The 25,840-nt window shown below is 49.8% G+C and overlaps 1 protein-coding gene across 1 annotated transcript in view; it reads right to left on the reverse strand.

The window, feature by feature from the left end:
• The window catches only part of LOC144754136 (class I histocompatibility antigen, Gogo-OKO alpha chain-like), a 261,240-nt gene that overhangs the window by 200,505 nt on the left and 34,895 nt on the right, over positions 1 to 25,840 (reverse strand). Inside the window, exons 2-3 of the mRNA XM_078641713.1 lie at positions 9,114 to 9,383; positions 7,678 to 7,950 (exon numbers count right to left, since the gene is read on the reverse strand). Of these exons, the coding sequence (XP_078497839.1) occupies positions 7,678 to 7,950; positions 9,114 to 9,383 (543 nt within the window). The remainder of the gene's footprint in view (positions 1 to 7,677; positions 7,951 to 9,113; positions 9,384 to 25,840) is intronic.

A 25,840-nucleotide genomic window follows, 5' to 3' on the forward strand; every position in this document is an offset into this window, starting at 1 on the left:
GTGTTGCAAGCATGCCTGGCACAAACAGCATTGATGGAGGAGAGTCCATAGCCTCTGGTGCGCAGGAGCTAGAATGGGATGCATCAAAGCTGGATGACTACACAAAGAAGCAACTGAGTTTTTTTTTGCAGGAAACTCAAAGTTCCACATGCAGGGTGCAAAAACAAACCTGAGTTCTACAAAGCCCTGAAGGCCTGGATGGAATCTAGGAAGGCACCTGAGGATCAGGGTGCACCTGTGGATCCTGTGGGTCTGGAAAAACCAGACAGCGTCATTAGCTTTGGCAGAGGCCTGTCGCCAGAGGAGCTGGCAGACAGACAGGCAACCAGGGATCATGAGATAAAGCTGGCAGAATTGAATTTAAAGGGCCAAATGGAGCTTGAAAGCAAAAGGATGGCTCTGGAAGAGCGAAAACTCCAGTTGGAGTATGATGTGAAGATGAGGGAGATGAGTCTAAAAGAGAAAACCTTGGATCATCCTCCCTCTGGTGGCAGCGCAATGCCGGTGCAGGTAGAGTCAAGAGTGCACATCCCCAAAGATGTAGTTAAAGAGTTCTTTAAGGGGGATGACATAGGACAGTGGTTTAGGGCATATGAGGTAGCCATGTTTTCCCACCGGGTCCCTGAGAAGGATTGGGGAGCGGGGTTATGGGGAAGGTTCCTTAGCGAAGGGCGGGACACCCTGCTAGATTTGCCCACTGAAGCCCAGAGATCCTATCCCCATATGAAAGAAGCTTTAATGACCAGGTATGGGCTTACCCCTGAAATGTATAGGCAGAAGTTTAGGGGGTGTAATAAGCGGCCTGGGAGTACGTATGTGGAGTTTGTGACTTTTTTTTGCAGAGCACTGGATGGTTGGGTGAAGGGTAACAAAGTGAATGATTTTCAAGGTCTCTTTGATTTAATTGCATGGGAGCACTTGTCTGATCAATGTTTTCCTGAGTTACGCCAGCACCTGATTGATAGCAAGTTGTCCAACCCGAGGAAGCTTGCTGAGGAGGCGGACCGCTGGCTCAGCACCAGGGTCCACAAGGGTCCAGTGGGAGACTCCGCCAAGGGTGGGCAGGGTCCCCAGCAGAAGAGTGGGGGGGACAAGGGAAAACAGAAAGGGTTCCAAAAAGGCCCCCAAAGTAATCCCCAAGGGGACCAGCAGAAAGGTTCTCAGCCTCCCCCACCCCCAAAGCAGAATGGGGCCCCGACAGGTAGACCTGTTCCAAAGGGGCCCTTCAATTGTTACAAATGTGGTGACCCGGGGCACATAGCCAGTGACCCCAAGTGTCGCCTGTTTGGAAAACCAGCACCCACTGGTGCTCCGCCCCGACAAGTGACCAGTGTTCACTTAGGAGAAGAAGTGAGGGTCCCGGGGGGTGGAGATCCTGTTCAGATGACCCTAGTCTCCCTAGGAGACAGTGAGATGGTCCCTACAAGCTACCTGCCCTCTAACACTAAAAAATATGGGCAGGTGGTTACCATCAATGGTAAGAAAGCTGAGGCTCTTAGAGACACAGGAGCCAGTGTGACTGCAGTGAGGCATCACCTGGTGTCTCAAGAGCAGGTTGTACCCCATGCCTATTGTAGGGTTGTCAATGCTGACAACTCTGAGAGCCAATGTCCAATGGCTCAAGTTCCCTTTGAGTGGGGGGGGGTCTCTGGTACTCTACAGGTCTGTGTGAGGAAAGCCATGCCTGTTGACTGTTTGCTAGGGAACGACTTGGAGGACTCCCCTTGGGAAAAGGTGGAGAAGACGACTCACCTGAAGATGGTGGGTCTACCTGACTGGGCGTGCGTGACCACCCGGTCAATGGCAGCCAGTAGGGGTGATCAAGAGGTCCTGGGGCCTGAAGGAGAGGCCCAGGAACCGGCCTTAGGGAGAAGGCGCAGGGTGCGCGGGAAACCGGCCCCTGAAGTTCCCACGGTCCAGGAGGAAGCAGACCTTGAGGGGGATGCCCTGGAGCCTACTGGGGAACAGATTGCCGAACTGGGGGACCTGCCTGAGCTGACCCATTGGCAGCAAGAAGGAGGCCCCTCCAGGGAGGAATTCTGCAGGGAGCAGAAAGAATGCCCTTCTCTCGTGGGTATGCGGCAGCAGGCTGCAGACCAGGCCAATGGTGTTCAGGCCAAAACACATTATGTGTACTGGGAGAATGACCTCCTGTATTCAGAGCCTAGGGCTGCTGAACCTGGGTCAGCCCGTGTGCTGGTGGTACCCCAGAAGTTCAGAGCCTTCCTACTGGGACTGGCTCACGATGTGCCTTTAGCAGGACATTTGGGGATGGACAAGACCTATGACAGGCTTGTCACCCACTTCTACTGGCCCCAAATGCACAAGAGCTCAGATGCTCATTGTAGGACCTGTCCAACTTGCCAGGCAAGTGGGAAGAGCGGAGGGAAGCACAAGGCTCCCCTCCAACCCTTCCCTGTGGTCAGTACTCCATTCCAACGAGTGGGTATTGACATTGTTGGGCCTCTGGACCCCAAGACAGCCATGGGCAACAGGTTCATCCTGGTCTTGGTGGATCATGCCACCCGGTACCCTGAAGCCATCCCTCTGAGGACAGTGACGGCCCCCGTGGTGGGGCGTGCACTGATGGGAATTTTCTCCAGAGTGGGGTTCCCTCTAGAGGTGGTGAGTGACAGGGGGACCAACTTCATATCCAAGTATATGAAGTCCCTTTGGCAAGAGTGTGGTGTAACCTACAAGTTCACCACACCTTACCATCCCCAAGGAAATGGGTTGGTTGAAAGATTCAACCGAACCCTGAAGGGCATGATCATGGGCCTGGAAGGTCCAATGAGGCGTAAGTGGGACGTCCTCTTACCATGCCTGCTCTTTGCATACCGCGAGGTGCCACAGAAGTCTCTAGGGTTCAGCCCCTTTGAGCTGCTGTATGGTCACCCCGTGAGAGGACCACTGAGTTTGGTAAAGGAAGGCTGGGAGCAATCTCCCAGGAAACCTCCCCAGAATGTATATAGCTACATGCTGGCCTTCAGAAACCAAACCAGGCGCTTCAGACAACTTGCTGAGGCAAATCTGGAAGCTAGCCAGGAGGAGATGAAGCGGTGGTACGACCAGAATGCCACTCTGGTAGAGCTTCAGCCTGGTCAAGAGGTGTATGTCTTGGCCCCAGTGGAACCCTGTGCACTTCAGGATAAGTGGACAGGCCCATTTGAGGTTGTGGAGCGCAAGAGCTCAGTGACATACTTGGTGGACATGAAGACGCCCAGGAATCCGTTAAGGGTCTTACATGTCAACCGCCTCAAGCCCCACTTGAAAAGGTCCGAAGTGGGCATGCTGTTGGCCACTGATGATGGAATGGAAGAGGAGTCTGAGCCTCTTCCTGACCTCTTAGTGGCCTGTGAGAAAGATGGGTCAGTGGATGGAGTTAACCTCTCACCCACCCTGACCCCTGAGCAACAGAAAGACTGCCGCCAATTGCTGGGGCAGTTTCCAGATCTGTTCTCCCTGGTTCCTAGTGTCACAGATTGGTGCGTCCATGATGTGGACACAGGAGACAGCTTACCTGTGAAGCATAAGGTACAGGGTGACTGACAGGGTCAGGGCCTGCATCAAGGAGGAGGTCCCCAAGATGCTTGCTCTTAGGGTGGTTGAGTCTTCCAGCAGTCCTTGGTCCAGCCCCGTGGTCTTGGTCCCAAAGGCTGCTGCGCCGGGAGCCACACCTGAACTCCGGTTCTGTGTGGACTACAGAGGACTCAATTCAGTCACCAAGACTGACGCGCATCCTATCCCCAGAGCTGATGAGCTCATTGATCGGCTAGGGGCTGCCCGGTTCCTCAGCACGTTTGATTTAACGTCTGGGTACTGGCAGATCGCCTTGACCGATGGGGCAAAGGAGAGGTCAGCATTCTCCACTCCAGATGGGCATTTCCAGTTCCGGGTTATGCCATTTGGGATGAAGAATGCCCCTGCCACCTTTCAGAGGTTGGTCAACCAGGTGTTGGTTGGGCTGGATGAGTTCAGTGCCGCCTACCTGGATGACATCGCCGTGTTCAGTGGCACCTGGCCAGAACACCTGCGACACCTCTGGGAAGTGTTGATGGCGCTGCGCAAGGCAGGCCTCACAATCAAGGCAAGCAAGTGCCAGATTGGGCAGGGTTCAGTGGTGTACTTGGGACACCAAGTGGGGAGTGGCAAGGTGGCACCCTTGCAACCCAAAATTGAGACCATCCTGGCTTGGGAACCCCCCAAGACCCAGACTGCAGTGAGAGCCTTCCTGGGGCTCACTGGGTATTACAGGAGGTTTGTCAAGGGCTATGGCACTATTGTGACCCCCTTGACAGAGCTGACTTCTAAGAAGCAGCCCAGGAATGTGATTTGGACTGACACCTGTCAGAAGGCTTTTGACACCCTGAAGACTGCCATGTGCACGGCGCCCGTGCTCCTGGCTCCTGATTTCTCCAAGGAATTCATAGAGCAAACAGACGCTTCAGAGCATGGTGTAGGGGCTGTTCTCTCACAGATGACTGAGGAGGGCTGGGACCAACCCGTAGCCTTCATCAGTAGGAGGTTACTTCCACGGGAAAGTAGGTGGAGTGCAATAGAGCGAGAAGCATTTGCTGTGGTCTGGGCGCTGAAGAAGCTAAGACCCTACTTGTTTGGGTCTCACTTCCGGGTTCAGACGGACCACAGGCCCCTCAGATGGTTGATGCAAATGAGGGGTGAGAACCCAAAACTGTTGAGGTGGTCCATCTCCCTACAGGGTATGGACTTCACGGTGGAACACCGCCCTGGCACAGATCACGCCAACGCTGATGGTCTGTCCAGATTTTTCCGCCTTAGTGATGAGGAACTCCCTGGGGAAGGGTAGTTCCCCCCACATTTCAGCTGGAGGGGACACGTGTTAGACCTGGCACCTTGGCGTGAGTTTCCCTTCCACTTTTTGCTGTTGTGCCTCAAATGTTTTGCTGGTGTCTGCTACTCAGGGCACTGCGCCACGGCCAACCCGTGCCGCAGTGCAAGTGCTCCCTACTGTAAAGTGTACATGTGATTGATGTCCATGATTGGTTCATTGGATTTACTGTTAGTCCCTAGTAAAGTGCACCAGGAGTGCCAGGGCTTGTGAATGCCAACACTGCTAGTGGGCCTGCAGCGCTGGTTGCGCCACCCACAGAAGCAGTCTAAAAATGTGTCTAGGGTCTGCCATTGCAGAACCTGCGTGCAGTCTGGTACTGTCATGCTAGCTGGGCAAGTGCACACACTTGCCAGCCCCTAAACCTTCCCTTAACTTCATATTAGTCACCCCTATGGTAGGCCTGAGGGCAGGGTGCATTGTAAGTGTAAGGTAGAACATGCCCTGATGTGTGTGGCATGTTCTAATAGTGAATTACTGCCAAATTCGTTTTTCACTATTGTAAGGCTACCAGTTCCCTTCTAGGCCAGTTGGGCTGCTGGAATTATTACACTCTATAATCCCAGCAGGCTCAGGGAACATGGTAGAAATTAATGTTTAGTATGCCTGAACTCAGAATAATAAAATACTTCTTTTAGTAAAGTTTATTTTAATATCCTGTGTTTGCAAATGCTACTTTTAGAAAGTTAGCATTTGCTGGCCTAACCATTTCAGCCCGCCTCCGCTTGGATGTGGACCTGACTGTCTGATGTGTGTGAGTGACAGGGCTGGGAGTTGACAGGTAGTGATTAGCAGGATGACCCCTTAGTGGGTGGTGGGAGTTTACCCTGAATGATGCATCAGGCTGTGCCCCTGCCTCCACAATGCTGGCTCCGCCCTCCTGGGGAGCGACTGATGACTCAGCCTGCACCTGGCCCAGGAAGGCCCGAAGCCTGTCAACAAGGTGCTCAAGCTGCCCCTGCCTTCACAATGCCGTCTCCGCCCCCCTGGGGAGCGGCTGATATGCCTGCCCTCACACTGAATGCAGAGGCCAGAAGTACCCACAACAAGTGCTCAGAGACTGGAGCAGTTATGCAGAGGCCCCCCTGGCTTGCTAGAACAAAAGAAACTGGGTATAAAAGTAGGAGCCCTGCTCCTTGTAAATTAGATCCTGTTTGTGCTACAAGAGAAACTCTGCCCGAAGAGAAGGACCTGGAAGGACTACAAGGAGGAGTGCTGACTCTGGCCTGTGTCTGGTGCCTTGCTGCCAAAGGAGAGGAAGAGAAAAGACTACAAAAGACTTTTGCTTTTATTTTGAACTTTGTGCCAAACTCTGCTGAAAGATCTCCAAGGGCTTGCTGTTGAACTTGCCCCCTGACCAGCGCTCCAGGAACAGTGAGCGCTACCCCCTGACAGAGGAACCGCTGTGGGGAGTTGCTTTCCCTCTGCCCGCCTCACCAGGAAAAGCGGAGCACGCTGTGACCATCGCGCTCTTCAGCAACGCTCTGGGTGTTGCTATCTCTCCAAGCACCGTGACTGCTGCCTGCCTGGCCCAGAAGCACCGTGAAGGTCAGCCCAGCTGACCCAAACATCGTGACTGGCCCCGAGCCGCAGCTCGCAACGCAAAGAGGAGGTGGTGCCCGTTGCCTGCTTGCACCCGCCGTGTCTGGTGCCCCTGAACGCGCCGCCGCTGTCCGAGAAACAGCTGTTGCGTGGGGTGCCTGAACGTCGCCTGGATCGAGAGAGGCGTGCTTTGCCGATCGCTACCCCTTTTTCGTGTGCCCCCTGTGCCAGGAAACCTTGAGGCGCTTCCTCAGCCCGGCCCGCGCCGCAACGCCAACCCCCGAGCCAGAGCCGAGCCGCCGCTCGCTCCAACGTCGGAAGGAAGACACCGCGACGCGGATCACCGCGCTGAACTGTGCCCAGGCTGCTTCCACAAGAAAAGGTACTGTGTCCTGCCCCGCGGTGCGAGCATCTGTCTTGCTTCGCTCGCACCGCCCGCTGCCTCACCTCGCCCCAGGAGCCGCGTGCTGAGCGCTCCCAGGGCCCCCGCTCTCTCCCCCGCCAGCCGCGCACAGCCGTGCAGCGCGCAGAGAGAGGCGGACTTTGATTCCCCGGCCGCCGGCCCCGCCAGAAGCGTGAGGGTGGGTAGACCGGGCCCGCTTTTCCAGCGCGGAGGCGCCGAGGGGCGCAGAGAGGTCCACGGACAGCCCGGGGTGACCCTGGCTGACAAGGAACAGCGCCTGCAGAACCACCACGATACCTTGAAGAGCCTGACCCCCCCCTTTTTTTGTGTGAAAGGAACTTAAAGAACTGTTTGGGAATAACACTAAACAAAGATTGCTTATTGCTAAGAAAGAACTGTGGCAACTTAACCTAAAGAGTAACTGGAACCTGCATTTTGAAGTAACCAAGACTGTATTTACAAGCCTGCTTGAGATTTATATAAAGAAGATATATTTTTACAAATACAGTTTGGTGTCATTGTGTGGTGGGTTGGTGGTGATGGTGTAATGTTGCAAATGTTTAACCCTACATGCCCCAGAGATTAGCCTAAGACTGCTTAAGCCACACTACCTAGAGGGTAAGCAGAGGTTGTCTTGAAGGTAACCCTCAGCCCTGACGGGGAAGAGAGAGTCCCTGCTTGTCGCCAGTGCTGCACTGCGCCAACTAGAGACTCCCCCTTCCTACAGGTAGAATGGGGTAGACTGAAGTGGAGTGGGTAGATTGCGGTGAAGTGGGGTAGAGTGGAGTGGGGTAGAATCTGGTAGAGTGGAGTGGGGTAGATTGGGGTAGAGTGGAGTAAGCGCTATATAAACCCCATAACCCACCTGTCTGCAGCCGCTCCTCCCCGAGCTTCAGGTATTTCTTCAGGTACTCGATGCACTCTCCCTCCAGGAAGTCCTTCCATCGCTGGGCCTCAATCCTCCCCGAGTTCCATCGGTCCTGTGTGATCCTGGCCGCATCCATGGCCGCCGTGTACGTCTGTCTGTCCTTGTCGAAGCTGATGAAGTCGTGTCCGTCGAAGGCGTCCTGACGGAACCCCCCCATGGAGCCGTCGTCCCGGAGCTCACAGCCGAACATGTTCTGGACCATGTGGAGACCTGAGGGGGGAGAGGAGGGTGAGGGGCTGAGGAGAGAGAGGTCTGACACCCGCAGGCAGAGTCTAAGGTGAAACACACACCCCCACGCCCCCAGAGCCCCCTCCCCTTCCCCCAGCCCTGCCCACAGCCAAACATTCACTGGACCATGGGGATACCTGAGGGGGGAGAGGGGAGTGAGGGGCTGAGGAGAGGTCTGACACCTGGAGGCAGAGGCTGAGGAGAGACACAGCCCCCCCTCACACGTGCCCCAGTAACACCCCCCCTGGAATCCACCCCGCACCTTTCCCCAGCCCTCACCATGTAGCTGGACATGCACTGCACCAAGTGAAGACCTGAAGGGGGGGAGTGAGGGCCTGTGGGAGGAACAGACACCCCCAGGCAGAGAGAGCGGGGGAGACCCCCTCTGGAGAGGGGGGGCAGAGAGACTGTGACTGAGAGGGGAGCAGGAGAGAGTAAAGTAAAGGTCTGGGGACCACAGGTGAAAGGACAGCATGGTGGGGGGGTCAGAGTGAGGGTCCGATGTCTCCAGGCAGAGAGTGGGGGAGCCATAACCCCAGCTGGACCTGAGGGGGGCAGTGTGAGGGGACGAGGGGGGGCACCTCAAGCCAGAGAGTGAGGGAACCCCGCACCCCCATTGAACCATCCATGGGGGCGAGGGGCAGAGGAGGGGAAGGGTGCCAGGCAGACTGTGAATGTAGACAAGAACCCCCCCTCCCTCACCTCCGATGAGGCTGTCCCGTTAGCTGGGGAGGGCGGCCGGGCAAAGTGAGATCTGAAGGGGGCAACATAGACAGCGTTGGAGTAGAAGCGAGGAACAGTGAGGGCCTTGGTTGCCCCCCCCCCCGCGGACATAAACACCAATCACAGCTTCTGTGCTTGAAAATATTCTACGTGACGGCTCCTGTCACCCCCTTCCTGGTCAATCACCCCCCAAACACTGCCCCCGCCCCTCGAGCTCTCACCCCCCCTTCATGGGTCTCCACCCCCAAGTAAAGGTCAATGCACAGCCATACATCACGTGCAGCCCGTTCCCCCCTTCGCCATGCCCTTCTTCCAAACCCCCCTCAACTCTCACATGTTGCTCACCCCCCACCTCCTGCCTTGTACTTGCCCCTCCCTCCCCGTGTCACCCCCCCCACCGTGCCTCCCCCCCTGTCACTCACCCCGGGTCTGGTTGACTCGCCCCATCACGGTCCTCACATTGGCCTTGTGCATCTGCTCGTTCCCTCGGTTGATCTCCGTGTTCCTCTCCCAGTACTGGGGGTCCTCGGTGGTGATCCCCTCCATCCAGGGGGCCCGGGGCCCCACCCTGCGGCTCTCACTGGTGTAACTGACGATGGGGACGTCATCCACGTACCCGACCTCGGAGAACTGAGGGACCCCGGGGAGGGGCTCAGAGAGACAGGAGCGGAAGTACCGGAGGGAGTGCGAGCCTGGGGGGGGGAGAGAGGGACAGAGGGTCAGAGGTCAGCGCGTGCACCCCCTCATGTAATACCTTCCCTCCGCACCCCCACACATCACTGACCCACCTCATGCACTACAAGGACACCTGCCCAGCCCTCCACCCCCCTCCACAGTGTATGTCACTCTTACAAATAAACTAGGGGACCCCAGGGAGGGACCCCCAGGGGGGAACAGGTAACTGAGAGAGGGAGAGCGGGGGGGAGGGGGGCTGCAACAGCGCACCAGGGAAGGACCTCAGGAAGGGGGGGGGTGTCAGCGCATCAGTACTCCATACCCCCCTCCCACCAGGTAAGACATCCCTCACCCCCAATCCACCCCCACCCTCCGTCAGTCACGTTCCTGGACTCTGCTGGGCGGGGGGGGGGTCAGAAGGAGGGGGAAGAAATCCCCTCTCACGGAGCTGCCTTGAAGGTGCCCCCCCCCATCATGTCCCCACCACAGCTATCCTGCCCCCAGCGCCGCCCTCCCTTTCATCATCTTGAACACTGAAGGGGGCGGGGGGGGCGCAGAAACACAACAGGGGGAGGGAGGGGGTCATTGCTGGAGGATTCAACAGTTGGAGACGGTGATGACGCATTTGGCCTATTTACATTACCACGCCCCTCAATGCTGATGCTGGGGGCCCTACATCTATCTGACAACACCCCCACATCTTTTCGAGCCAGGGAAGGGTAAGAACCCCCCAAAGAGCCTCCTATGTAAACCACTCTGTTATCGACCTTGCAAGGATTAAAGGAAGTGTGTGCCCTGCAAAGCCTAATGAGTCCAGGCCATACAGCTGGACGCACTGAGCTGGGATCGGTAAGTTATACACTGGGACCCCAGAACTAGGGGGCAAGGAGTGAATGGGATAGTGGAGAGTCACAGAGAGCAAAGTCTGACAGTCAACATGTTTATTTTTAAGAACTCTGCCACAAAAAAGGTAGCAAGGAAAAAAGTACACTAAATATGTCTAGCTTACTTACCTGATGACAAAGAGGATGTGTTTCAAAATATCTCCTAGGGTTCAGGCCCCTGCTGCGGAAATCTGGGTGCAAAGCATCCTTTAAGGCATAACAATACCAGCAACACCACTCTAGAGGTTGATGCACTTGCGGCAGAGATCTGTGTGCCCAGCAACTTTTAGAGAATAATATTGCTGGTCAGATGATTCAGGTGGTTAATGCACTGCAAAGATTTGGGTGTCCACCTAGCAACTTTTAGGGGAAATAAATAGAGGCAAGATAACGGAGGCGGATAATGCACTTGCTGCAGAGATGTGTACCCAGCAACGTTTAGGGGATATTAGTACTGGCAAGAGAACTCTGGACATTAGTGCACTCGCTGCAGAGATCTGTGTGTGCAAAGCAACATTCAGGGGATAATAGTGCTGGAAAGATAACTCTGGTGGTTAATGCACTCCATGCAGAGATGTGTGTGCCCAGCAACTTTTAGAGAATAATAATACTGTTAAGGTAACTCAGGTGGTTAATGCACTGCAGAGATTTGGGTGTCCACCTAGCAATGTTAAGGGGGAAATAATAATGGCATGATAACTGAGGCGGTTAATGCACTTGCTGCAGAGATATGTACCCAGCAACATTTAGAGGATTTTAGTACTGGCAAGATAACTGGCGATGAATGCTGCAGAGATGTGTGTGTACTCAGCAACGTTTGGATAATATTAATACTGGCAAGATAACTTCTGGTGGTTAATGCACTTGCTGCAGGGATCTGTTTTACCTAGTCCCAGTTTTGACTCAAAGTAGCACAGAGGGTTACTGGGCCTGCTGCAAAGCACATTGCGTAAAGTGCAGATCACAGATTTGTATTTGTAGGTCCAGCAGCCACTGCCGTCTGCAGTGTGTGTGGTACTCACAGCAGAATTAGGGGGCCCGGGGAGGAAGACGTAACGTAGGGAGCGGGAGCCTGGGGAGAGAGAGTGCACACACCCCACCCCTAATACACCCCCACACAACACTGACTCCCCCCTTCCCACTCCTGGCTATCATGCATGTTAATCTTCCAAATAAAATGAGGGACCCCGGGGAGGGGCCCGAGAAGGAGGAGAACTACCGGAGGGAAACGAGCCTTGGAGGGGGGTTACAAAGGGTCAGAGAAATGACCTCACTGTAGTGTGGGGGCAAAAAAAAAACACACTCCCCACAACATTCCCTCGGTACGCACTAGGTGGTGGGGCACGATGGTTTATGCGCCACAAAGAGAGAGGGAGAAATGAGTGCAAGTCTTGGGGGGGGAGGGGGCAGACAAAAGACCGCACATGGAACTCTGTATTATAGTCGACCCCCCATGCGTGTAATACTGCCCCTCCCACAATAACACCGCCCCCCTCTCGCCGCGCCGTTCACCCTGTCCTTTTACTCTCTCTAAGCTTCCTAGCTGGTGGAACGGGGATGGGAAACAAGAGCAAGGGGGTGATTGGGGTTGAGGGGGGAAGTTTGTGGATTACCCGGTTCCAGACGGTGATTACACTGCAAGATCTCTATTTACATAACCACGCCCCTCTAACGCTCATGGCGGGGGCCCTGGAATTAGCCCCATGAATTACATGGCCACATCCCTCAGCTCTGACCAAACTCCCTTAAATCTGTTAGAAGGGTATGAAACCCCGCCCCATCCTCCCCCCAAGTACAGAGAGAGCCTTCTAGGTAAACCACTCTCTTATCGACCCTGCAAGGATTAAAGGCCAAGTGTGCCCTTCTGTCCCTTTAACCCAATGTCTACAGATGAAAAAGATGAACAGATGAACGTACAGCGTTTGCATCGGAAAATAATACTCCGGGAACCAACACCTGGAGGTCAAGTTGTGATAGCGGAAAGAGGGTGGAGTCATTGGGCGGAGTCAAGAAAAACAGAGTCTGCCACCTGTACGAACGCCTCTACATCTGTGCAAGAAGGAGATGGGTAAGAAACCACAAGCAAAGCCCCCCCCCCCCCACTTAAACCACTCTCTTATCGACTCTGCAAGGATTAATGGCAGAGTGTGACTTGTTGTGCATATAACCCAATGCCTGCAGGTGAAAAAGCTTTATGTACAGAGCTGAAATCAGAAAAAAATACTCCCGGAATCCCTCATGGGAGGTGTCAAGGTGTGGCAGGGGAAATAGGGCGGAGCCATGAAAAGCAGAGTCTGACGGCCTACTTGTACATCTATTTTTTAAAAACTCAGCCACAAGGAGACTGATCACAAAAAGGCAGTTTTTTAAAGATCTCCTGGGGTTAAGGCACCTGCTGCAGAAATGTGTGCCCCCACAACCAATCCTTAGATACTGTGCATGTTACTCCCAGAGAACTGGGGCGAGGGGCACAAGAGTTTGGAGATAACCAGACACACTCCTGTCAAGCTTCCCAGGTCCAAGCGTGATGTGCTGCTCCAGGCCAGGTGTTTTCTTTGAATTCTGGGACCTGTCAGCTTATTTATTACAATATAAAACAGGACTACAAGTCCCAGAATTCAAAGGAAAAAACCTGGACAGCTGCAGCTCATCATAGATGAACCTGGGAAACGTGGCAGGTATGTGCAGGGGTGGGAGGGACAGAGTGGCACAGACTGGACCTCACAGAGGAAAGGCAAGCCCCCCCCTCGTGTGTCACCCCACAGATGGGGGCAGCACAGATACCACACCCCAGCCAAGGACAACACTGCCCCCCCTCTTCTCTCCATTGTGAGCACTCAACCCCCCGTGCTGAACACTTTCCCTTCCTACCACACACTGCCGCACATTGGTTGCCCTCTCCCACTCTACCATGTCCATGGTCCTAAACAACTTTAGGAGCCCAGACAAAGGAGGTGTGGAAGTACCGGAAGATGGGGAGGGGGTAGGACGAAGGGGCAGAAGAGATGGAGATGTGGCGTTAGGGCCAGAGCTGCAAACTTTTGAACTGGGTGTAGTGTCTTGCATTATTTGACCGGATCCTTTCTGGCTCCCCAAGGACTCCATATCAGTGGGACGTAATCGCTAGAACAGAATGTAATGAAAGCCTGGTTTAGAATGAAGGAGTTCACAGGTACACGCAGAGGAATAAACTTGTGCGATTTACATCTCCGTGTGTGGCCTAGTTATACAGCGGGTACCCAGGCTGGGGAAGACCTACAACTGGCGACGAGATTGGGTATAAGAAGAAAGTGCTCTCCTGGAGAGTTTGCCGTGGTCCAAGCAAACTGTTCGTGCCTGTCACCTGTGCCTTCGTCAAAGTGCTGAGTCGACGGTTAGCGTATGTGAAGTCGCAACGCAACTCCAGCTGGTGTGAAGCGTGTGAATAGAAAGACAACTACACAGAAAAATCTACGCACGGTGGTGAAGAAACTACAACCAAGATCCTACAAAAGGTACACAGCTGCCATGCAAAATAAAGTTATACAATAAACTGATTGTTGATGCTGACGACAGAGATCAACCAGGCGTAAGACAACACACTGAAGTATAAAAAGAATAGAGTAAAGGACTTACCGAGCCCGCTAAAGAGATTTGTTGCATCATGACCGATGCTGGCCACAAAACAGTGCATGATTTGTGCTAACGGAGCAGTTCTTGTTTATAGCGCCCCACCAGAAACTTGGAAGAAGGCCGTTCTGCTGATGGATTCCATAAAGGACGACTCTGAGGCTGGTCCATCACAGGGCCAGAGCATGAATGGAACGGATCCTGATATCCAGGCAGAGAGGCTACGGAAAACGCTATTCTCAACATCAGTAAGTTCCACACTGGTTCACAATACTGCTGCCTTCCTCAAACCAACAGCATCATTCGACACTGCCATAAAGAAAATTACTGGCGATAGATGGGCTGCATGGATAAAAACATTTGAAGAGTTCATAGATGCACTAGAAGAGACTGATAACAGGAAGATTATCAAACGTTTCAAAAATCTTTCTGGTGATGGTGTAAAAGAAGGAATAAGGAAAATGCCAAGAACTGATGAAGAAGTCACATACCATCAGATTGAAAATGCGTTGAATCTCAAGTTTAATCAAGTTCTAACAGTTGACCATAAACAATATGTCTTCAGTCAAGAACGTCAAAGAATTGGTGAAACAATCAATGAATGCGTGGAAAGAATCAACATAGTCAAACATTGTAAATTCAATTAATTTAACGATGAAGAAGCCATGCGGCTTAGAATGATCGATGGATGCTTGTCCGATTCATTCAGGCGACAAATGCTGAGAGAAACTATTAGTCTGGAGTGAATGTTGATGGCTGCCAGAGATGAAGGAGGTGCCCAGAGCTAGTGAGCCATGAGTGCGATAAGTAATTCAAAACAAAAAACTGAATGACACAAATTGATATCTACACACAAAAAGAAGTTGTGTTTCAGGTGTGGATTTGCGCTTCCACAAGAAGGAAAGTGTCCCACCATTGGTAAAATATGCAAGGGCTGTGGTAAAGAGAACCATTTTGTGACAATGTGCAGAGTGAAGGAAAAATTAAGTGGGTCACGGCACGAAGACAAAATGGCCACCAGAACGTTTCAAAAGCAACGTTCGATGCACGCACGCACGGCCAAGTTGCGACATTTGTTGAGGCAAATAAGACTAAACGAAGTTGATCGTCATCTATGTCATCGTCAAACAGTATTTCAGCCTCAATAATAAGTAAAAGTGAAGAAAGTGATTGTGCCATGTCAAAGCTTACCTCAGAAAAACGTCAAATCGAACTGGTTGCATGCGAGGAGAAAAGTCAGTGGAAGCAAAGTCAACATGCCAAAGCAACAAAATAATACAACCACTATCCGAAGATTACATTGAAAATAAATGTATACTCAATGCCTTTAATTATAAATAGGAGTGCCTCGATAAATATAATGCCTGAAGAATAGTACAATGAACTATCTCCATTTCCTTGGCCTATGCTGTCAAAGACCAAATTGTACACTTGCACTACATCGACACCTATGAAGCACAAGAAAACAAGAGTGCAAACAACGATCCATGTGCTTCACGGTACAGCAGAAAGTGCCTGTGTGCTCGGTTTCAATATGGCTGCTGACATGAGACTGATCTCTGTGAATTACAACATGAATGCTCTTCACAACCTAGTAAATCAATTCCCTTCATTGTTTCATGGTTTAGGGAAAGTAAAGGCTATGAAAGGAAAATTGCATATTAATGAGGATGTCCATCTTGTTGCTCAGAGACATAGACAAGTTGCTTTTCATTTACAGGAAACTGTTGATAAAGAACTTGAATCCTTAATTAAGCATGATATTATTGAAAGTTCAACTCGTGTAACGCTATGGGTTTCTCCCATAGTTTTAGTGCCTAAAAACAACAGTGAAAGAGCTGTGCGCATATGTGTTGACATGTGCCAGGCGAACAAAGTGACTAAACGAGAGCGAAATCCAGGGCCGCACATTGTTGACACAAACAAACAATTGAATGGTGCCAAAATCTTCTCTTGACTGATCTGAATAAAGGTTATCATCAGTTAGAACTAGAAGAAAGTTGCAGATATAATACAATTTTTGCTACACATGTTGGTTTGTTTAGATTCAAGAGATTTAGTTTTAGTGTGTCATCAGCTGGAGAACTTTTCCAAGACGTCATACGACACATCATACACCCTGTTGGGAATGCATTTAACAATAGAGATAACATATTGGTTTCCTGAGCTACACAAAAGGAGCACTACAGTGCCCTCACACAAGCAGGTCGATTACTCAATGATGCCGGTTTGACTTTAAAAGCAGACAAGTTTGAGTTCAATAAGATAAAGCTAAAATTATTTGATTGGATCTTTTCTGATGGGGGCATGACGCCTGATCCTGCAAAAGTCCAAGCATTGACAAATGCTGAATTCCCACAAGATTTTCCAATGGTGCGCTCTTTTCTTGGGATGGCAGGCTATTGTTCACAATACATATCGGACTTTGCCACTGACAGTGCTGCATTATGAGAGTTAACAAAGAAAAGCACTTCTATTTAATCGTCACAAGATTGTGAAGAGAGTTTCAAGAGAATTAAACACATCATAAAAAATGACATGGCGTACTTCAATCCAAAAATCCACACAGAGATTATGGTTGGCGCTAACCCCGTTGGGTTAGGCGCTATACTTGCACAGCACCATGGATGCACAAATGCAAGATGACATATTGTGGTCTATGCTAGTAGAAGTTTGTCTCAAATAGAACATCCTTGCTCATAGCCTGAGAGGGAAAGTTTGGCTGTAGTATGAGCTTGTGAACATATCCGTGTATTTATGTACAGAAAGCCTTTTACGCTGGTGACTGATCATCATTCTTTGCTGCCATCTTTGGTAATCCAAAACCCAAGATGCCTTCTCAAACTGAACGATGGGGATTACGATTGCAAGAGTATGATTATACTATACTATGATTATAATAAAGATGGATTGTCCATAACTCAGGGAGAAGTTATACTATGAGGATCGTGGATCCTGATTCCGGAGAGTTTACAACAAAAGGTAATAGAAAAAGGTGATAGAAGTGGCTCACGAAGGACATCTTGGTGTTGTTGCTACAAAAAGAGCTCTCCAAGACCGTGTTTGGTTTCCATATGTATATTAAAGAGTTGAAAAGGAACTAAAGGCCTGTCACATATGTAACTGCCAGCCAACTAAAGTTATGCAACATACTCTGAACATGTCCGAACTCCCTAAACATGTGTGAGAAGGAATAGCCACCATTTTCTTTGGCCCACTCATCAATGGACATTGTTAAATTGTAATTATAGATGAATATTGACTTTTTCCTTTGGTCGAAAATCTCTCATCCGTGACACATGAGCAAGCAATTGAAAAACTTGATGACATCCTTGCAACATTGGGCTCGCTGGCCACTGTGAAGTCTGACGATCGTCCAACCTTCAACAGCAAAGAATCTAAAGAATTTTCAGGAGCATCTGAACAAAAAGCATCATAAGATCACATCCTTATGGCCACAGGCCAATGGACTTGTTGAGCATTTTATGAGTACGCTAAAGAAAGCAGTGCAGCGTGCTACTCTTGAGAAGCTGAGTCTACAAACAGTACTGAGCTCTACGAGCTTATCCTTCGGCACCCCACTCGGCCACAAGTGAAAGTCCTATGACTTTGATGTTCGGGAGAGCAATGGCAACAACAATACCCCAATGGACCACAGAAAGAGATACATACAAGGGACTTGGTTCAAAAACAGAAAATGTAGACTAGAGGCAACGTGCGAAAGACCTCCCATTCCTGGTGGGCTTCAGCTTCAAGAGTTATCACTGTGTGCACTGCTTTTTTATGTGTCAGGCTGGGCCACTATCAGCCTCTAACAGCAACACTGATACCTCCCCCGCCTAAGCCACTAATTACTAAAATGTGTACTGATTAACACTAGATCTGGTATTAAGCACAAGCACAATGTTTTTTAGTCACATAGACACCTGTGCCCCAGATATTGCTTTTTTAATTGAGACCTGGGTGGATGAGGCATCGAACCCCGATTTAATTGTGGCCATCCCAGTGGGGCACGCCATTACCCCAGTGGATCGCAGAATAGAATGCGGAGGCCGCCTAGCGGTTCTCTACCTTAAGTATTTAGAGGCACTGTGCGAGCCAATAAACATTATCAATCAATCAATCAGGGGACTTGTAAACGCGCTACACACCTGTGAGGATCTCAAGGTGCTGGGAGGGGGGGGAGTCAGCAATTCCGTTCAGGCGAAAAGCCAGGTATTGAGAGTCTTCCTGAAGGTGCTCGGGGGGCGGGGGGATGGGGCGGTCTGATGTCGATCGGGAGCTCGTTCCAGGTCTTGGCGGCGATGTAGAAGAAGGATCTTCCCCCTGCTTTGGCTCAGTGGATGCATGAGGTTTCGGTGAGGATGAGGTTGGCTGATCAGAGGTTTCTAGGTTTCTTTTGGGATAGATAGCGAAGCACTATCGTTTAGCGGTAAACTATATAATAATTAAACCTTTAATGGTCTCCTGATATACAGGCCTCTGGGACCAAAAGTACATTTTTGAGGTCCTTAATGGAATTCATGAATCTAGCCTGCAATAACTATACTATCTTAGGCGACTTCAAAAACCTCCGTTTGGAAGATTTAAATAACAAAGATACAGAACATCTCTTGGACAATCTTAGCTTTTGTAACCTTAGTCGGAGGGTGAATGATGCCACTCATAAGGCCGGACATGTTTTAGATGGTATTTTTCACAGGCATCCAGATCGGCTGCTTGAGGCCGTACTACCATTAACGTGGTCAGACCATAAAGCTGGATGTTCAGCATAAAGATCGGTGCCTTAAATCCTCCGGCAAAGAAAACAGCACGAGTCATAAAAACAGGGGCATGGCATAAAATTAATAGACCAGAACTCACGGATATCCTATCTGCTACCAACACACTCTGACCAATGACTCAAATATAGGTACAGCTATGTATACCAAGTGGATTAATTCAGCAGGGTCTTCCCAGGAGCTTAGGCCCTTTAGACAGAAATGACGCAGGCAAGAAAAAATATGGAGAAGAAACTATAACCTAAACAAAAAAATTAATTATAAACAAATGATTCAATATTATAAAAAGCTAATAATTTCGGAGAAAACTCAGTATTTTACAGACAAGATCAATCAAGCCGAAAACTCTTGAAGCAAACTTTTTAAAGCTATCAATTTGGTCTCTAGCTCCAGTTCTATTAGTACAGGACACTCAGCCAATCGCTGTGCGACAATCGAGCCAACTTTGTCAAGGATAAGGTTGAAGCAGTTTAAACTGATCTTGATTTGAGTCGCCACACTAACATTGATCTTGCATGAAAATAATTAGTTGGATCAAGCACACAAGAGATTAATGAGTCCCCCCCTTACTAAAAAAGAAGCGTTTCAGGTCATTGTCCATACGATATCTGGCGCTCCATCAGACCCCTGCCCTCCAAAAGTCGTACATGCTGTGGCAGAGACGGTTACAGCCCCCCTCACTTCTTTAGTAAATATTATCATTACATCAGGGCAGATCCCGACGGAATGGAACAAAGATTCAAATCTTCTGCGGTTATGAAAATCATCACTTAACCCCACCAAGGAAAAGAATTATCGTCCGATCTATTGGCTGCCAATGCCAGCAAACATTCTCAAAAAACACCTTAACACCACCCTTCCGGAATTTTTGAATTAAAAATGAACTCCTTGATAAAAGCCCAACATGGCTTTAGAACAAATCTCAGCCCTGAAACAGCACTGGCTGCTGCCACAGAGGAGATGAAATCCATCATGGACAATGGGGGGGGGGGGGGCGGTCATTCTTTTAGATCTGTCCGCAGCTTTCGACACCGTGAGTCATGAAGTTCTTCTAGAAAGTCGAGTCAATATAGGGCTAAGCGGCTCTGAAATAAATCTCCTCCAATCTTTTCTGGTGAATAGAGAGCCGTCGGTTTCCCTTGGGGAATTTAGATCAAAACCCTCCTCTCTGCCTTACGGGGTTCCACAAGGGTTGTCACTGAGCCCCACAGTTTGTAACGGTTATGTGGCCCCCGCAAGCCAAACTGATCAAATCTTTTCTCAACCATTTCATAGCAAACGAGACTCATATTATTGTGTCCTTCTCTAGCAATGAGGGGGAAGCCTCCCATCGCTTCAATAGTTGCAGGGGTGAGATTGTCAAATGGTTGAAACATTATAGTCTGGAGTTCAATTCGGAGAAAACTGAGGTCCTTCTTTTTGGAAGAGACCTCTCATTTTGGAACCTGTCCTGGTGGCCCCAATCTCTTGGCCCCCGTCCCAATCCGGTTTCGAAAGTAAAGATCCTGGGTGTGATCCGTGATCTTTCATTTAGAGATCAGCCAAACAAACTCACCTCTGCTTGTTTCTTTATAATAAAAACTCTGAGGAAAATCCTTCCCTTTGTTACCCCTGACTTGCAGGTATCAGTGGTTATGACATTGGTATTGTCCAGGCTAGACTATTGCAATGTCCTCTATCAGGTTCCAAAAGCGTTCTGTAAATAAACTCCAGCTTCTGCAGAACGGAGCAGTCGCCTCCTCAAAAAACAATGCCAGCTGGCTTGCACCGTGGATTGTGAGACTGGGGGGAAGGGGACGGGTGGGCACAAAAAAAATGCACATACCGTCATAGCACGAAGTCCTCCTCCCTCAGGTGTCTTCTAGAAAGCTCTCAATGCAGGAAACTGCACTACCCAATCACAGCATGAAAGCAGCGCCAGGATTGGATGGAGCGGCCTCTCTATGTGCTCCTAGGAGCACTGGAGGCCTGTACTCTAAGACAGCTACGTTAGAGAACTTTAAAATGCGCACCCAAGACAGACGACCAAAGAGACATGAGCATTTTAAGCGCACAGCTCCCTGCTGCTGACACTCAGTAGCGCTGACCCCGCCCCGTCCTGACACTTAGTTCAGGACTGGTTGCTGAAAAATAAAACATTAAAAAATCAACTTCATTACGGTTTTATTTTTCAGTTCTAGGGCTTGTGGGGCGACGCTCGTCCGCCCAAATGGAGGAGCCGCCCCTGTAAAAAAAAATCCCAAATATCAATCATTCTGTCAGGCCTCAGCGGAGCTTCATTGGCTCCCGGGTAAGCGACGTTTGGCCTTTATGGCTCCAGCACAGCTCGTAAGTCACTCCACGGGAGAGGTCCCGAATATTTAAGGAACATTTTCACTAGGTAGACACCGAGGAGAACTCTGCGATCGGCTGCACTGAATACGGTCTCCAAACCAAGATGCAACAAAGCATCCTGGGGGGAGGAGTTTTGTTGACTCCACGTGAAAATTGTGGAATTAACTCCCTTGAGAACTTAAGAATCAACAGAACCTCACTCGTTTTAGGAAACTGCTCAAGTCCTGGCTTTTTTCATCTCCCATTTGAATCTTTGGGTGCTTTCAGAAGGTGCCTGGCTCCCTAGGTGCCACCTTAGTGTGGTGCACTTCATTGTTTAAAACAATTTATTTTACGCTTTTTAGTGTGCTCATTATTATTTTGGTTAATTTTTAATGTACCAGTAACTGGGCTTTCAATGGGGAACCTGTGCTTGACAGTAGGGGTTACTGGGACATGGTTAATGTTATTTGCCCATATGTTTGGCTCTTATAATGCTCACCTGCCTTGTGCTGTTTAGCATTTCCTTTCACTCCCCCTGGCACGCCCCCTCAACAGGGTGTATGAGCAGCGAACGCGCCACTGGTGCACCAAAGGCAAGCCCATCTGCGCCCGTCCGCGCTCAGACCGCGCTCAGTGCCAGCCCCCTGCTGGTTTTCATGCCCCAACCTCGAGGCTCCTTTTGCTACTCGCTGGAAGAGTTGCTTAATCTTGATACCTAAGGAAAGAATTGGCCAGAGCCCTATTTTATACCCCACAGGGAAACAGGTGTGAAAACGTGGATGATTTGTCTTCTAGCACTTACCGAGGACAACATTTGTGCGCTGAACTCCCCTAATTCCCCCAACTTCCACTCGACCAAAGACCACTAATTAATGTAAAGATCTTTATCTAAAAATGCTGGTTAGTTTGCAGATTTCGTAAACGCTCAGTTCATCGACAGTCACTGAGACGTGGGCAGACGTGTCCTCTGTCCCTGATCTTATCACTGCAACGCCTCTTGGCCACTCCCAGTTTAGGCTGGACCATACTGGTAAAAGAGGCGGGGACTAGCGTTTTTTCTGCGGCTTCCTGTAAACCTTGACTGTGAAGCACCCTCCTCCAAAATATAACTAGGAAATCGTTATACATTCAATGGGGTTCTTAGTTTTCGTCCCCCTGGCACTAGGTCAACTTTCATTAACAGTATCGGCCAACTGCTTGAAATCAATGCTAATCGCCCCGATTTCACAATTCTGGGGATTTTCATTTCCATCTTGGGAACCCCCTGGATGGTGACTCCGCTCATCTCTGTGACTCCTTGGTGAGCCTGGGTCTAGTCCAACTGGTAAAGGGACCCCTCACTCAGCGGGTCACCTACTAGATGGTATTTTCACCGATAATCCACAACTTTTAGTTTCGGCTTCTATTCCTAGTTCTTGGTCTGATCATCATGTGGCAATGTTTCATCTGAAGTTAGCTGCCAAAAGAATTGAACAGCTGCCTTCAATCTTCTCGTACGACAAGCCGTCCTTGGCATAAAATTAACTCTAAAACATTAAATACCTCTTTAGCTCAATCGATACCGGAGATGAGCTTGGATCCTGATACTGCCTCTAACATCGATCATCGGTGGATTAATCCCACTCTTAACCGTCTTGTACCAAACAAACCATATAAAAATGAGACGCGTTGCAGAGCCAGCGTTTGTGGCAAGCAGCGGGGGCCAGCACTGAGGACTCCGTGGCCCAGGAAGCAGTGGGGGCCGCGAGCACACCAGCAGCCCCTCCCCCTCATCACCGGGGATTACTTATACTCCTTGCGCCTCCCGCTTCGCGGGAGACGCATCGCAGAGCCAGCGTTTTTGGCAAGCAGCGGGGGCCAGCACTGAGGACTCCGTGGCCCAGGAAGCAGTGGGGGCCGCGAGCACACATGCAGCCCCTCCCCCTCATCACCGAGGATTACTTAATTACCAATAGACTCCCGCGTCGCGGGGCGGGCGCCGGGCTAAGCCTGGGCAAAGGGCGGGCTGTCTGTGGCCGTCAGGGGCCGAAAGAGGCCGGGCCACCCCCCTTGGCGTCTTGTGAAAGGATTTCCGATTTACGGAAGTAAGGTACTGCTCTCACTATAAAAAGTTACGTTGATACACTTACCTTTTTTCAAACCATCAATGTATTGAGTGACATTGAGCAACTAATTCATCCCAGTGCTAAAATGAGTAAAAGGAAGGGGGTAGTTGGGACATTAGACGACTTTATCATAAGGGCCGAATCGGTGCTCATATATGAGATACAGGCAACCGAGAGACGTTTATCTTTAGATCTTGCCCCACCCCATCCACGTCTGTCAACTGGGGGCATTTCAGACCTAATCTCTGTAGATAACTCAAGATCTTCCCCTGTGCCTTTAAGCCCGGATATAGTAGCAACAAACATCTCATGTACATCCTCTCTGGCCAACCAGGACCCAAGTGCCCCGCAAGTAATACACGAGGAATGCTGAGCAAGATAGCGAGAGGGCGCACATTGGCTGCTACAGTATCGGGTGGAAAGACAAACTCGCCAAAACCAAACCAGTCAAAAGTACTGCAAAAAATAACTCATCCCAACACAGATGTCCCGCGTAGCAACAATGATGGAGGGAGTGGCAATGGATCAATTGAGGCCAGGATGACCAGTTCTATTGCCACCCAGACTGAAGACCCTCCGGTCAATGGCCATAACACAACCAATATTGGTATTGAAATTTTGGACACCTTGATGGAAGGATTCGAGTCCAGACTGGACGACCTAATGGGGATTTTTGTAAAGAAACTTGATGTCTTATGGAAAGAATTGTCCAAGACAAACACTGTGTCAGCAAATATAAACAGGGATGGGGGTGGAGAAAATGCTTTGCACCCAGCGTCGATTGGTCATACAGGTGGCCAAACTAATTGTGTTGGGGTCTCGCAACCCCGAAGTACAGTTAACTCAATGGCACCATCCCAAGGTGTCTCTGGCGAACAATGCAGAAATGGGGGGGGCCCAATTGGTAACTAGTGACGCCCATAGTAACTGGAGCAGCAGGCTAACAACAGGAAATGATGGTAAGGCTACCCATAAGGGGGGCAATGACCAAGGCAGGTCATCTATGCAGAGCCTAAAGCCAGCTATCGGCAGCAGTGATGTAAATAGAGTATTCAGTAAGTCTAGCTCCAATTTTAATTCGGATGTTTTACATCTCCCACCCGCCTGCGCCCCGCATGTGCTTGTTTTAACTGGTGTACCAGCGCTTAGAGAGGGTTAGAGAGAGTCCTGGTCTGATCTCCAAAATAAGTTGGTAGACTGGCTCCACAAACATAAAAATGTTGACCCACATAGAAGGGAGGACATAATTATGGCCAGGAGAGTAGGGTGGGTAGGACCTTCAAATAACGGTATAGATGGGGACTGCATTGTTCTAAATTTTAGAAGGCCCCAGCAGGTCCATCAGCTTCTATCCATTGTCGATGAAACATTTAACCCCCCCCGACTAACATCAGCACACTCCCTTTAGGCTATTTTTATAAGCCACCCCTAACCCCAAACTGGAGCACCAGAGCAGTCATGCCCCTTTCGAATAATTATCAGGCTCTTTCCAGTTTGGACATGCAAGATTGACCATTAGTCATGATACCCAATGTAGACACAAGTGATACACCAACTCAAAACGCACTAATCAGACCCAACTGTGCCCAAGGGAGGACAGAATTAGCAAAAAGTAGCAACGGAGTTAGCCTGAGTGTATTGAGTTGGAACGTGGCAGGTCTTCGAATAAAAACTTGACAATACAGACTGGATAAATTAGATGAGGGGATTTGACATTGTCTTATTCCAGGAAACTTGGGCGACAGAAGAATTATATATTGAGGGGTTTCACTGTTTCAGTGTGCTATCTCAAATACCAAGGATGGGAAGACCATCGGGAGGACTGTTTATGGGGATTAACGTGGCTGCAGGGGAAGTTTCAAGGCAATCCCAACTTATAGTTCAGACTATCAGGTAGTACTGTACAAAAGAGGGATTCATTTTTATTTGATACATTTCTACAACAATGATTTTCAGTCAGTTCCAAACAAAAATTTTATAAATCTTTTTGATTTCATCTCAGATTTGGATAATCAGTCCAACAATTGGGACCGGCTGGGTATTTTAGTGGGGGGTCATTTTAACGACGCCAAGATTAACGATATAGAACCTAATAAGGGAACATCCTATTTCGCACAATCCACAAGTAGAGGCAAAGAACTTGTACGGTTGATTAATTCGCATAATTTGTCTAATGTTATGGACCTGGTTGCAGAGCCATCTATGACCAAACACCCAACTTGTAAGGGAAGGGGGTGTAGATCTACTATAGATTACATTTTTGTATGCCCTCTGATCGAAAAACAGTTGGTTTCTGCCGAATTCGTACCTTCGGACTTCGGTGACCACAACCCCATTAAGAGAATGATACACACAGCTCATCGGCCGACCTTTCAGATGGAATGCGGGGCCACAAACTTAGCGGTATCAACTAACAACCTAAGACTGTGTTGGAGGGGGGTCGATAATTCTGAAATTTTCAGGAAATTGACAAAGGACAATATGCCCCTCATTGTTTCTTGCCTTTCATTAGATTCACCACCAGCACAGCTAATCGAGGACTTTGGTAATATTTGTCAGACGGTTAAAACCACCCTTTCTAAACCGTCCCCTAAGGTGGCACCCACCCCTAGATGGTTTAACCACGAATGTTCCCTAGCAAATAGAAACTTACGTAGGGCACTTGCTGCTACTCCGAGGTGCATAATAGGAGTCAAACAGGCTAGAAAGGAATATATGGAGGTAATTAAATGTAGGAAGAATGAACTTCTGAGGGAACGATGGGACAAATTGTCCGAGG

The sequence above is a fragment of the Lissotriton helveticus genome, chromosome 5_1 (genome assembly GCF_964261635.1).
Source record: "Lissotriton helveticus chromosome 5_1, aLisHel1.1, whole genome shotgun sequence".
NCBI classification, from domain to species: domain Eukaryota; kingdom Metazoa; phylum Chordata; class Amphibia; order Caudata; family Salamandridae; genus Lissotriton; species Lissotriton helveticus.